The sequence below is a fragment of the Choloepus didactylus genome, chromosome 4 (genome assembly GCF_015220235.1).
Source record: "Choloepus didactylus isolate mChoDid1 chromosome 4, mChoDid1.pri, whole genome shotgun sequence".
Lineage (NCBI taxonomy): Eukaryota > Metazoa > Chordata > Mammalia > Pilosa > Megalonychidae > Choloepus > Choloepus didactylus.
In genome coordinates this window covers 44,014,842-44,028,998 of record NC_051310.1, presented here as the reverse complement: position 1 = coordinate 44,028,998, position 14,157 = coordinate 44,014,842, and the positions used below count along the sequence as shown (strand labels likewise).

The window sequence follows — 14,157 nt, the reverse complement described above, 5'->3', positions numbered from 1 at the left end:
CACAGAAACAAAATTAATAAATGGACAAAAAGACAAGAATGAAGTGTACCATGGGGTAATTGTTTCTGAACCATGGCATTAGACAAGCAATAATTTTCTTTTTGTTTTAAACCTTATAGGATTTTCCAAATATTCTAAAATATGTATTACTTTCATTAATGGGGGAGGGGGAGATAAGTTTTATTTTTTAAAGAAAGAGATTCTTGCTTTATATTCAGGGAAATGTAATAGAGGTAATGGACTAGGTAGTGATAATGGGTGGAAGAAGGTGCAGATGCAGGGAATATTCCATAGACAGTGACGACAGGACTTGACCTGATTGCTCTGAGTTCTGGGAAGATTCTGAGGTAGGCAGAAATTAGGAGGAAGGGGGAGGTTTGGGGTATTAATTTTTTGGTATAGGTTCTAAAAGTTTTGAAAATCAAACTCTTTGGTGTTATTGTGAATTCCCAAGCCATGTTGTGTATTAGATGCTCTTGAATCAAGAGCAACCTCAGATTGGGGAGAAGGTGGCAAGGCGTTTCTAGGAAACCTTCCTTGCACCAACGACTCAAAGCCAGAAAGTAATTAAGTACTAATTTTCTTGTGTGTGAGGTGACATTGGTGTACAGGAGATGATGAACTTTTGAACACCCTGGATGGCAGTGGGGCAGGTCCCCACCCCACACCACAGGCCTCTCTCCACGGCCGGCCTCAGCGCTTCCCAATGGCCATGAAACACCAGCCTCGCTCCCTCATTACCGCGCCTGTGAGCTCCTGGACACTCAGGGAATATAAGTGAAATGAATGATTACTTTATTGATACTGTTCCATAATCTACTTCTGTATGATGGTCTTCTGTTACCTCATTTGCTGCTGCTTATTATTTTCAAAGGAAAAATTTGAAAACATGCTGAAGCACGGGTGTTTACGAAAGTCAAAAAGTAAGAATGACTTAAAAGGATCCTCAAAACGTGTCACCATCTCAAACACAACACTGACTTTTGAAGGTGAAAGATGTTTTCAAACTACCTTGACTCCAAACGTAAGTGAGGCAAATATATCCAAAGAGACAGATCAAAAAACCCCTGAAGAAAAGAAGACTGATGTAAAAGATACAGTGCACAAGGCTGAAGAAACCAGGTGTGTGTAATTGAATGAAGTTCTAGTCAATTCATAATGATCCACATAATTAGCCTTGGCTAATTAGACCTTGTCTCATTTTTATTTTCATGCCAACTTTTCACACCACTCAGTTGGCAGTTATCATTCTGGGTTATCTGGCTGGTGTTAATCCTGGGTACTTAAAAAATAATACTAGAATCACAGCATTCACATTTTGGAGTTAGGGTTCTTTTATAGATAGTTTTTGTTATTCTTTATACTTCTTTACGTTTCTTACTAATGACTTAATAATCTGAAAAAATTTTTTCATAATTTCCAAAGCTTGATGCTGAGTGAATGTGAGTGAGCATTTGTAGTTCTGTAAAGATAACAGGTAACCTGATCCTTGTAGAGTGACACCTAAAAAGATACCAGAGGAAAATTCAGAGCTCTAAATGTGTTAGCAAGAACAAAAATAAGGCATGGTAATGATTTATGTGTCAAATTTTTAAAATATAAAAAAGAAACTGAGGAAGTGGTGATGGTAGCACATGTGAATGTAATTAGCACCAAATCATATATTTGAAAGTGGTTAAAATGGGAAATTATATGTACTTGTGTTACCACAATAAAAACTGAAAAAAAAAAAAAACCACACAAAAAGGAGCCGAGGAAAACAGTAAAAATAAACTTAAAATAAATAAATAAACTAGAAATTTAAAAAATAGTTTGAAGTGTTAAGAGCTTAGTTGATTCTTCAAAAAGAACAACAAAACTGGCAAACTGCTGGGACAGCAATTTAAAAGGATAGCATTGGAAACTTAAAAGGAGTTACATCTACCAATAGAAAGAAGGTCAAATGTTAAGAAAGATTATATACAACTTTGCTTTTGTAATATGGAAAACCAAAATTAAATAAAGGACTTTAAAGAAAAATGCAAAGAGGCAAAAATATCACAATCAGAAATGGAGGACATGAAGAACCAGAATAAAATTATCAAAGAGTTCCCATAAAAGGAAAGGAACTAGTCCTGATTTTTACTGGACAGCTTTTCAGATATTCAAAGAATTGTCTCTACTTTATGTTAAGTTTTGTAAATATAGAATTATAGAAAAAAATGTTTTTCTAATTTTATAAAGCAAATGTCTGGGTTGTAAAGACTGACAGAAACATAAAAAAAATTCTAGATTAATCTTACATGTGACAAATGCTAACTTCTTAGAATCTTAGGCAAAATATAGCAAGCTTAGTATACAATTAAGTAAATTGTCAATTTAAATTGTTACATAAATATAGAAGAACAGAAAAATCATGGTACTTTAAACGTATTTGATTGTTTGCTACTCTTTCTTGATAAAGACCCGTAAAATAGAGACGAGTTTTGCTTTAGCATGATAAAGAATATTTATTCTAAACCAGAGCCAACATTATTTTAGTGAAGGAATTTAGAAGTTTTCTACTTAAAACTTAGAACAAATGAAGGATGTTCCCATTAACATTTCTATTGAACATAACTTAAGAGGTTCTAACAGTTGCAATAGGAGAAAGAAACGTAGACCAGAAATATGAGATGTGAAAAATCACTCTTTGCAAATGGCAATTAATATTTAAAAAATTTGAGAATCATCAAAAATATTAGTTTGTAAACAAGTTTAGGAAGGTCACAGATTATAAGATAAACTCACAATTGGTTTCATGATTTTTATTAATAAACCAAAAATGCGTTGAAAAAAGAGAATGTAATTTTCAATAGAAACAAGATAAAATCAAATATTTCGTGAGGGTAATAAGGGATCTATATAAATGGAACTATAAAACTTTAATGGCAGAAATAAAGGGTGACTTGAATAAGGGAAAATAGGCTCTCCTGGTTGGATAGATTCAAGATAAGAAGATGACAAGTCCCCTAAGTCAATTTATAGATTTTATACAAAACCAATTAACATCTCAATAATATATCTCAAAGTAATTAGTAAAGTTATTAAAAGTATGTGGAAAAGATTGGGGTGAGAATCTTAAGGAAACTATTGGAATGAAAAATGTCTACAAGGAACTTGGTCCTATAAAATCTTAAGCCATAATTTTTTAAAAAATCCACGGAACTACACAACACAAACAGTGAACCCTAAGTTAAACCATGAACTATAGTTAGTTGTACAATTATAAAAATGTGCTTTCATCAGTTTTAACAAAAGTACGACATCAATGCAAGGTGTTAATTATAGGGTGGTGTATGGGAATCCTATATGTTATGCATGATTGTCCTGTAAACCCACAACTTCTCTAATAAAAAGAAAACTTAAGCCATATTCTAATTAAATAGACATCAGAGCTACCAGTGCAAAGTTTAGAATATAGAAATAGAGATACAAAAATAGATTCAAACTGATATGAGTAAAATAGGAGCATGGAAAAAGCAAAATTCTAGAAAGTGTTGGACATATTCGTTTATGCCTTGCCACAAAAAAATTTCAGAAGGGAAAAGAGTAAAATGTTTTAAATCTAACTAAAAAGAACTAGAAGAGAATAGAATGCTACCGTTGTCTCGGTTGATATGAAAGCTTATTTCTTGTCCACTGAAGCAACAGAAGAAATTTTCAAAGGCAAAGTTTGATTCATTCATTTAATAATAGTTACTGAGCACCTTCTATATGCTAGGTTTTGGGGATAAAGCAGTGAAAATAACCAAGTCCCTATCTAATGGACTATGTATTCTAGTGGGGAGAGATAGATAATATAAACAAATAGTAAATTATGCCAGCTGGAATGTGCTGTAGAGCATGACTCAGGGAGGTCCTGGATGGTCTCTGAGGAAGAGTTTTGAGTAGACACCTGAAGGAAGTGCAGAGTGTGTGTGTGTGATTGATTGTAGAACAGTTACAAATATCTGCCAAACAAATCATGTTAAATATACACGTACATTACATACCGACAGAATGGAAAAAGAATAATAGATTATTTATAAAGGTTTTACCTGCCATATATATAGGTAGCTGGTGGAAATTTAAGGATCCAATTAACAAATGGTTTAAAGCTATGAATAGAAAATTTATTCCAGAAGACAAATACTTGAAGAGGGATCCATCCTCTCTAATAATTAAAGAAATATAAATTGAGCAATTACCAGTAGCTTTTCACTGGACACCAGCAAAATTGGTGGTGTCGCTGTAAATCGTGGGGAGCTTTCTGCAGAGCGGTTTGTTCATTCACATTAGAGATGATTATGCCCTTTGACTTATAGGAAAACGTATCAAAGAAATAATTCAAAGAGGAAACCATTTATATGAATGTGGTTTTTTGTAGATAACACCTGTAAACCATCCAAATGACCCCTGTTGGGAGAATGGCTAAGCAGGAAATAGTATGTTAATTTAGTGAAACATCAGATCTGCCTTAGGAAATGAATCGGAAGAATTTCAATGCAAAAGGCCATATGAATGATAAGTCAGAAATGCGAAATTCCAAAACATGTATACACAATGGTATTCCATTTCTACAAGCAGGATGGGAAGAAACCACAGAGTTTGGGCATAATTGGTGATTTAGGGAATTGTTTTATTTGCTTTAGCTATTGGTAGATGTTTTTATTAAACTTTTTATTGTACAATTGATTACATATATAATTTAAAAATCTGACTGATGCTAAGATGCATTAATTGGAAGATAGTTTCACACAGCAGTTAGAGAATGAGTTATATAGAGTTGTTATAAGGATTAAATAAGTTTATATTAATAAGTACAAAATGCCAGACACATAATTATTGCTCCAAAAAAAGAATAGAAAGATAAACAATGGAAGGAAAGAAGGGAGGGAGGGAGGGAGAAATGAAGGAGGGAGGGAAGGTAGTGGGAAGAGAAAGTGGGAGGGAGGGAAGGAGAAAGATAGGTTTGGATTCTAGATCAGAATGTGTGCAAAACTGAGCATACGTCTAAGACAGACTGGAGTAACACTGAATACAGCACAAAGATGAATCTAAGGCATAAAGGACCTCTGAGGTAATCTGTCCAAAATGCTACCCATAAAACTGAATCTAGAGAGGAACTGGAGAAAAGAACACTAAACTTATTTTCTTAATACAGTAAAAAAATCAAGGTTATTTAAACTAAAGAGGAGAATGCTAGTAGGAGACCCTAACCATCTTCCAATGTATGAGGAAGATATTGTTTTTAAGTCTACAAAACACTTAATTTTAAAAGTGGATTTGAGCGAAAAACATTTTTTTAACTGAACACAAAAGAATTTTATTATAGTGTAAAATAGTATACCAATCAACCAGTCAATTAAACAAACAAATTAAAAAATAAATGCACAAGATTGACTAAATGGTGACAAACAACAGAAGGAATTTCTGGAATTTGTGGACTCTTTGTCAGCGGAAAGTTTTCAAAAGTGAACATTAAGCCATTTGACCTGAGTGGACTTTAGATGTTCTCCTGCCAGGGGTTTAGACCTTTTCGTGTTTCTTATTATATCATTGTAATCACTGGGGAAGATCTGCTGCTAAAACAGATCATAAAAAGAATGCCAAAGTCAAATGTAAATGTGTTTGGGGGTTCCTTAAGTAGTGTGACGGAACAGAAACAGCAAATACACCTAGGTGTGTTGTAATGTTCCGAGAAGTACAACAATGAAAGTATGTAGAGGGCTTGGGACATTTTAGGTGCTCAGTAAATGATTACTATTGCCATTAATAATTTATGTCCAAGAATGTAGATAAAAGAAACGTGGCTATCTGTCAAGAAATATCTTCCTTAAAAATATCTTCATCAACCAAGGTTTAATTACTCAAAGCTGGCTTTCTTTTTAACCTTCTTGCCTCATTAAGTAGGGATCAAGGAGAGGGAAGGAATATGGGTGATTCTTGAGAGATTGGCAAACCTAGAAATCAGAGTAATCACTGCTTTAGCTCCTGGGCTGCCCCATTTCTCACCATTCCAGAACCTCTAGATCCAAGTGCTAAGACATTCAAAGTGTTGGCAGATCTTGATTATGATACTTTCGATTGTCTGCTCCAGCAGAACATTAGGTTTGATATCTAGGTTTCCTTATAGCAGTGGTTCCCAAAGTGTGGCTGTTGCAGCAGCAGCAGGATCACCTGGAAACGTGTTAGAAAGACAAAGTCTTAGGCCCTACCCCATCCTACTGGATCTTCAAGTATGGGCGTGGGTCCTAGCATTCTGTCTTCTAATAGACCTCTAAGTGATGCTGGTGAATGGTCAAGTGTGAGAACCATCGCTTTAAGAGACACCAGCCCTAAGTCCCGAGAAGGATTTCTCCTGAGGCCCCTTTATATCCAGAGGCAGAACTATCAGCTCAAACTCAAGGAAACCTTTCCAGAATTTTTCCTATATGGCTAGGAGATCTAAAATTTGGGTTTAAAAAATTGGGGGGGGGGGGGTTCAATGTGGGAATTGCTGTTATCACTCACAAAAAAATTTTCTCCTTCAGGTTGAGGGCAGAAAAGTAGCAGAAATAGAGAAATTTCCCTGCTAATCCTGATCCATTATTTCTTGATGTTAACAACTGAGCTCTTCCCATGGAACTAAACAGCGACCAAGAGAGCTGCCAGCAAGTCTGATGTGTTAGGAGAGAATGAAGGACAAAGATGAACAAAACAAAAAGCAGAAGAGAGGGAGGGGAAGGAAGGGAGAGAGAAACAGAAACCATCAGTCAGAAATAGGGAACAAAGGGAGAAAGGGATACAGGATGCAGAGGGATAGAGGCAGGTGCCACTCGGCTGGAAAAGTGTCCTTAGCTACTATTCTTGAGTATGGCTTTAATAGAAAAAACTAAGCTTTCTTAAAAAAAACAACAACAACAAACAAATGATAAAAATAAATCCATCCAATTTAGTAATTTGTCCTAAGTAATCACTGATTACTTATTGGACTTACTGGTCACTCTGATGTCTTCCATGTGCTTTGTTACATGTATACATCTCCAATCCATTGCCCTTTCCTTGTCTAAAACTTCAGAAACACACTACAATTCAAAATCTTACAAGGATAACTGCTTACATCATTTCTACTTCTTTCCTTGCCCCTTTGCACATAACGTATGTGCTGAAGCATTAGATAAGCTCTTAGTGGCTTTTAAAAGGTTTTTTAAAAATAATAGACAATTTTTATTACAGTTTTAGATTTACAGAATAATTGAGCAGGTGGTACAGAGTTCCATACCCTATCCCAAACCCCTCACCACCCCCAACTCCTGCACACAGTTTCCCCTATTAACATCTTGCATTAGAATGTTAGGTTTGCTGCAATCAATGAATCCATACTGATAAATTAGTATTAACTATTGTCTGTAGTTTACATTAAGATTGACTCTTTGTGCTGTACAGTTCTATGGGTTTTGGCAAATGCCTGACATGTCTCCACCATTACAGTTTCATGCAGATTAGTTTCACCATCAAAAAAAATCCCCTGAGCCTTATGTTAGCTCGTAATAGCTTTTTAAAATATCAAAATAAGGATAACTTGAATTTTTAGAATGAGAAATGCTTTGCAAGTTGAGTTAGTCTCACTAACTGTTATGATCACTGTTAGAAATGATGAGAAAATGAATCCCTATATAAAAAGCAAAAATGATAGAATTTTAGAGATAAAAAGGATTTTGATGGTTAGCAGACCCCAAATTCTTTAAGGCTTTGCCTCTCCAGGTCCTCAGCTTCCTGTACCATATATCTTCTAACTCTGCTGAGGCAAAATAAGTAAATAGATAGAAAGAAAAAAGAAAATTTTAGTTCTCAGTAACCCTCTTAAACCCAATATAATCAAGCATGAATTTCTTGTTATTGCCCATTTGTGTCAGGAACACAATTACTAGCTAAAGTCTAATTTGAGAATGTTAATTATGAACAAAAGATGTACTATCTAAGAACAGTATGAAATTCACTGATGCCTTATGCCTGGGACATTTGTAGGATTTAAGTCAGGAGACTTTGGGGTTGATAAGTGCCATATTATTTTTCTTCTCCAAAATCATGATTTCAGTGACACTTTATAACCACCTAGTTTGGAAAACAAAAACAAAAACAATGACCTTCTTGAATAAAATCAGGAGAGCAGAAAATGAGTTTCTTTTTACAGAGAGTAAAATAATCTGAAAAACTGACTGCTAGCCTCCTATTTTAGCCACTAAATCACAAGAAATGTAACAACTTGGACAAATACTTGGGTGTGTTATTCTTCTGCAATATTCCCAAGCCCTGGCACCCCCAGCAAGGCCGTAGAGACGTGGTAGTGAAGAAGCTAGCAGAAGTTGGTAACTTCTTCTAACCCAGGCACCCATCCATTTCAGGATGTCTGCCTGGGTCTCTGGGAGAGCCAGTATCCTCAGAACAATTTACCTGTTTATGTAAGCCCCTGGGCAGCACCAGGTAGCTTCTCCCAAGTCCCAACCCCAGAAGAGTTTCCTGGGGCAGGGAAGGCAATAGAATTGGGGCAGGCCCTAGTTGAAGCAGCCTCATTGAGTAACTGATGATAGAGACAATAAAAATGGATTATATGTGATGACATCCAATTCACTTTTATGGCTCTTACAGTTTGGAGAGCTTGTATTTTACAGAAATTTAGGTAATTTTACTCTAACATGTTTTATAATCAATAATATAGTAGGTTTGTGAAACCTGTTTCATTACTACACACAAAGCATTTAGAGGATGACCACTTATATCTAATAATTCTTTAATAATTATTTTCTAAATACTTGTGGTTACACTGACAAAATGTTGAGATGTGCTGTTTATTTTTACAGGAACACAAGGACTGTTCCAGACGCTTCAGGTATGGAACAAATTCCACTGCGTGTTTCATTGTGATCCCTGGTATCCAGAAGTGAGCCCCAGTTCTTGGAATGAGTACTTAGGAGGAAAGGAATCCAGCCAGATTTTTCTGATGCTTTCCTTTCCCCTCCCTTTGCTCCATCCTGGACATCCTGCACTGGAGAAATTCTTCTTCAAAGCCTGTCTCTTTAGTGGTAGGCATGACTTCAAGATTCTTCTTCAGTGCCTGGTGGAGTTCAGTTTTCTAGTTCCCTGGATCAAACTCATCTGGCTTTGACAACTCCAAGGCTAGCTCTGCAGATGGAACCCAACCTATGACGATAATAGGACCTCCCACCTCATTTTTGCTGCTTTGGAAGGGGAGTGATTCACAACTAAATTTCTTGGTAAATCTAAAATCATCTAGTCCCTCTCTAATCCCTGCTTGTATCTTTGGCCTCTGCTTCACTGTAAGGTGACGCCATTCAATTTTTTTTTCTATGCATAGTCCCATGTCTAAGAATCTTTAACTTGTAGCAACAAATGTTTGATATAGACGCCGCCTTATAGGCAACAGTGGCATCCTCGTGTTGCTGGCTGCTGACTGCCGTTAAATTACTACCCTAACCTGGGAGATGGAAGAGGCCTCAGCTCCAGTCATGCACATAAAGAACATCATGGAAGGAATGTAGAGGGACATTTAATGGGGCTTAAATGAAGAGAAAAAAATAGTACCACTTCAAAAACCAAGAACACTTGAAGGCATTTTTTGGTCACATTTGCAAGAGTCCTACAAAAAAGCAAATGATTACAGGGTAGGTTTTTATACAAATGGGATTTGTCTTCAGGCCTTTTCACTAGACTTTATTTTCCAAAAGTACCCCATGAACTTCACTGTAATGTGGTTCTGCCTGTATTCCAAGCTACATTATTGAATCTGAGAACGTTGTAGGGAAATGCTATTATTTATAAGAAAAATGCAAATGTCCTTTACAGCTTATAGAATTTTGTCTATCATTTTCTACTACCAGATTGGATTTTGTAAATACATCAAACTAAATCAGTAGAAATTCCAGAGATGCCTAATACAGGCAAATATTTCCCTCTTACTCGCTAAAGGCAAGGATAAACCTAGTGGCAGCATCATTACAAATATTATATATAATTAAAATATTAGTACATTCTGTGTACATTTTAAGGCATTCATTTATTTAGCCATAGAGACTTAAAATTAGTGTAGAGCATTGAATATTGTTATCTTTATCCTCTATGAAACTGATTCTTTCACCTGTCTTTCTGGGACAAGCTCAGTTTTGTTCAATTGAAAGGCATTTGATGCCTATCTATTACACCTGAAGCACCGTGGCAGGCTCTGGAAGAGATAAAAAGTAAAAAAGACGTGTTACCTGGCCTTCAGACATGCACACAAATAACAGAAATCCTAATGTTCTAGGTGCTTTAAGAGAAAAGCCAAGATCCTATTTTTTTGTTCAGAAAAGGGACTCATGAAAAACTGTGGAGGAGGCAGTCCTTTGAGTTAGGAAATGGGAAACAAGAGTTTCTTGGATATAGGGGATGAAGTGAGCAAAATCAGAGAGAAGAGAAGGTACTGAGCATGTTCGGTTTAGAAGTGAGGAATGCACCTAGAAACCAAGGCAGGGGCCAGATTATGGAGGTCTTGGGCTGTGCTAAGAAATTTGGATTCTACTGTTAGGTCGGTAAAGAGCAGCCACTGAAAGAGAAAGGGCAAAAATAGTGTCATGTTTTAGGAAGTCTACTCTGACTGCAATTCCTAAGAGAAGCTGGAGGAGGCTAGAGGGAAGACAGCCAGTTAGCCAGCCATCCTGAAATGCAGGTGAAGAGTGCCAAAGCCTTGGACCTGGTCAGAAGGAGTCAGAATGAAAACAAGGACAAAAAGACAGTCAACAAGATCTGTTGACAATCAGCTGGGGATGAATAGTTTGGGAGGCCACATGGCTGGGAGGTAACAAGGCCATGAAACAAGCTGGGAAAAGGAATTGGAGGAAATTCAGAAGGAACAGATGACATCAGCTTAGACTCTGGATATGTCATTTAATCTCTCTGGGACTCGTTTTCCTCAACTGTAAAATGTGTGTGCCTAGGGCTGGGGTGTGGGAATGAGGAGGGCATGATTAGTTGTCTCAAGGTCCTTTCATCTGTTACATTCTATAAGCTATGTTTGAGGTCCTGGTGGCCTAGCTTTGTAAATCTGGCAGGCAGTTTGAATGGGGTTCTAGAAATCAGTAGCTAAGGAAAGATACAGCAAATGTTCAGCAAAATTCCACTCATTCCAAGCTTGTTAATTCACAGTGATGGTGCAATTTGCAAACTGGGCATGCAGTATTCTACCAAGTATTAATTATTTTCCGTTTGTTTTCTTTCACTTACTTTCTCGTTCTTTCCACTTTTTTGTATCTTCCAATTTTTCTCAGGCTTGTATAGTTTTGCAGTTTTCCCTCTGATTAGCATTTCTTTCCCCCTTTTCACTCTCCTTTAATCACTTCTTTCTCCCCTTCCATACTCTCCTACACTTACACTCTCAATTCCCCCCAAAAGCAAAAATTAGTAGAATTTTAATTCCTTATTCCTTTGAATTCAGATTGAGTATAGACTGAAAATGAGCCTGTAATTCCAATTCCTTTTCTTGGCAGAAGCCAGAAGAAGAATCATTCCCCACTGCAGCAAAACCAAACCCCAATGTGATTAACCTTGCCAGATTCACATCCACCAGCTCTTGGGCAAGGCTAGTTGGGAATTTTGGCCGCTGATTCATCTTCAGTCCTTGCAGCAGTTTGAAAAGCAGTTTACTCCTTTCTGAGTAAGGTTTTGGGTAACGTGGCTCTTTGAATGTACTATCTATATGAAAGGCTAAGAGGCAGGGACCAGGCTAAACTGTCTCTCCAGATCTGAGTCCATCTCCTTCTCGGCTTTTCAATTTCTTTTCTTTCTAGGCTTTGTTCTCCTTAACTTTTCTGATTTCTTTACAGTGATTCTATGAGTCTATGGTATTTTTCCAAGATGGAACAAAATGAGACAAAGGATAGAGATTTGAGAAAAAAGAGGAGAACATCACATATAAAATACTGGGAGATTCTCCTATCCCCACCCATCTTCTTTTTCCACTTTCCTCTTAACTATTACAAATTAAATTCCTTGGAATTCTAAACAGTCAGGTTCATTCTCTGTTAATGAAACTAGAAAGGGTGGTAGGAACCTAAAAGGGAATCAGTTTGTGAAATTTAACAGTGAGGTCCACTGGAAAAGATAAAGACGTTTCCAGTGAGGCAGGTGGAACATCATTTGAATTTAAGACTCAAATTACATTCTCTCACTTCTGTGACTTTTTTCTCTCCTGCTTTTTTTCCCTTTTTCTCTCACTTCCCCTCTTTTTGATGATTTCTCTTCAACTTTCCCCACTCCCCGGCTCTCTCTCTTCACATCAGATCTTCTAATTTCCTCAACCTTGTGCTTCATCTGCCTGCCTCTTTCTCAGGAGGACTGAATGTGAGGAAAGGGAAATAATACAGAAAAAAAAAGAAGCTGATGAAAAAACATGTAAGACAACCCAAAGGTAACTTTTTTTATATAAGTCTCCATAGCTATAAAAGATAGATATGACATTTTCACAAAAAGTTGTCAGTGAATTGAATCTTATGACTTGTAGTCACAGTGGGGCCACTTTCCTGCGACAAGTACAGAGGTGGAACATTGTTAGGGGAGTCACTCGAGGGTTTCGTTGTGGTTTCTGCTCTAGATTTCATCTTGGGTCAAAAGGGAACATCCACTTAGGGAAGCGCAGAGGGAGCTACGGAAGAGAATTGCAGGCTGCTGCTACTAGAATGTTTCCTCTCATTCCTTTCTCCTACTTTTCCTCTTTGCTCCCTCATTGTACTCTTTCCCAACCTTCTTTCTTAGATTAGCCAACACAGCCAAAACCTCTTTCTTTCATACCACACTTACACATGTATGTGCCGAGTGCCTGCAGGGCTGCCGTGTGCCTTTGTGGGTTATACCCAGCCTCGCAGTGGGGGGCCCCCTTTCACGTTGTAGCCTAAATTAGCCTGCAGCCTATACAACCTGCACAGCTATAGGATGGCCCCGGCCCACCGTGTTCCAAGTGCCTTTAGATACCAGCTTTGCAGTGAGTTGCTAAGAATGAAACTTCTCTCCTCTGTGGTAACAGCACCCAGAGGCATGGAGACTAGGAGCAGCAGGAGCAACTTTGGCCACTGTGTCCATGGCACGGCTGAAGGGCTGGCTTTTCTCTTCAGCTGCCACCTTCCATCACAGTTCATGCTGTGTGTGTACGTGTGAGTGTGAGTGTGTGTGTTTCAGGAGTGAGTTCACAGAATTGAAGGGAAGGTTGATAAACTAGGTTGGCCTCAGCAGGAACCACTTCCCCATCCTCTGAGAGCTCTGCTAATGGAGTGGAGGTGCCACAGCCATTCTTTTCCAACCTTCTGGCATGCTGCTCTCCCATGCTTTAGCCTGGCTCTAGTGGCAGGCCCAACTCTTGGCTCAGGGAGAGCAGAGCAAAGAGTTCATTAACGGGGCCTCACTAAGATGCACGCCAGGGATGAGAGGTGCAGAATGCACCAGAAGGAAAACCATGGGGCCAAGAAGTAACAAATGTCCACACACAATCCTCTAGCTTACACACACACACACACACACACACACACACACACCCCTTAGCCTGTACCTGTTCTTTTGTCACTTCTTTTCCCCTGTAAATGTGTTCTGACTGTTGCCTTTAACTTGTTCTAGGTGGTGGTAGACAGCACAAAGGATGATTTGTGCTGGTTCCTACATCCACCCAGGGAGTCCCAAGCCCTACCATTGCTCAAGATGTATTATACGGAGTTTAGAAAGAGAAATTCCCTTAAAGCTAACCTAATGTTTCCTAAAGATTTCATCCTTTGATAGATGTATTTTAGAATGATTAAATTTCACATACTGGGGTCTCATTAAAAGAGAGATCTGCAAATGCAAAGAAGGGCAAAAATGATGTTATACATACCATACTTGTATTTTCACTCTTGGCATTGAAAAACTGGCTCCCAAATACGTTAACTGTGAATTGCTGATATATGAGGAAAGATAGATGACTTTTTTTTAAATCAGAGAAGTATGGGTTTATAGAACAATCATGCATAAAAGACAGGATTCTCACATACCACCCTATTATTAACACCTTGCATTTATGTGATACATTTGTTACTAGCTCGTTCTTTTTTTTTAAAATTAAATTCAGTTTTATTGAAATATATTCACATGCCATACAGT

General features: G+C 37.5%; 1 protein-coding gene across 1 annotated transcript in view; it reads left to right on the top strand.

Annotated features, from left to right (window-relative positions):
- FAM71D (family with sequence similarity 71 member D) overlaps positions 1 to 11,351 on the top strand; it is a 41,373-nt gene extending 30,022 nt beyond the window's left edge. Inside the window, exons 6-8 of the mRNA XM_037835292.1 lie at positions 875 to 1,122; positions 8,844 to 9,257; positions 11,304 to 11,351. Coding sequence (XP_037691220.1) covers positions 875 to 1,122; positions 8,844 to 8,907 — 312 coding nt within the window. The 3' untranslated portion in view covers positions 8,908 to 9,257; positions 11,304 to 11,351. The remainder of the gene's footprint in view (positions 1 to 874; positions 1,123 to 8,843; positions 9,258 to 11,303) is intronic.
- Positions 11,352 to 14,157: the final 2,806 nt, after the last annotated feature.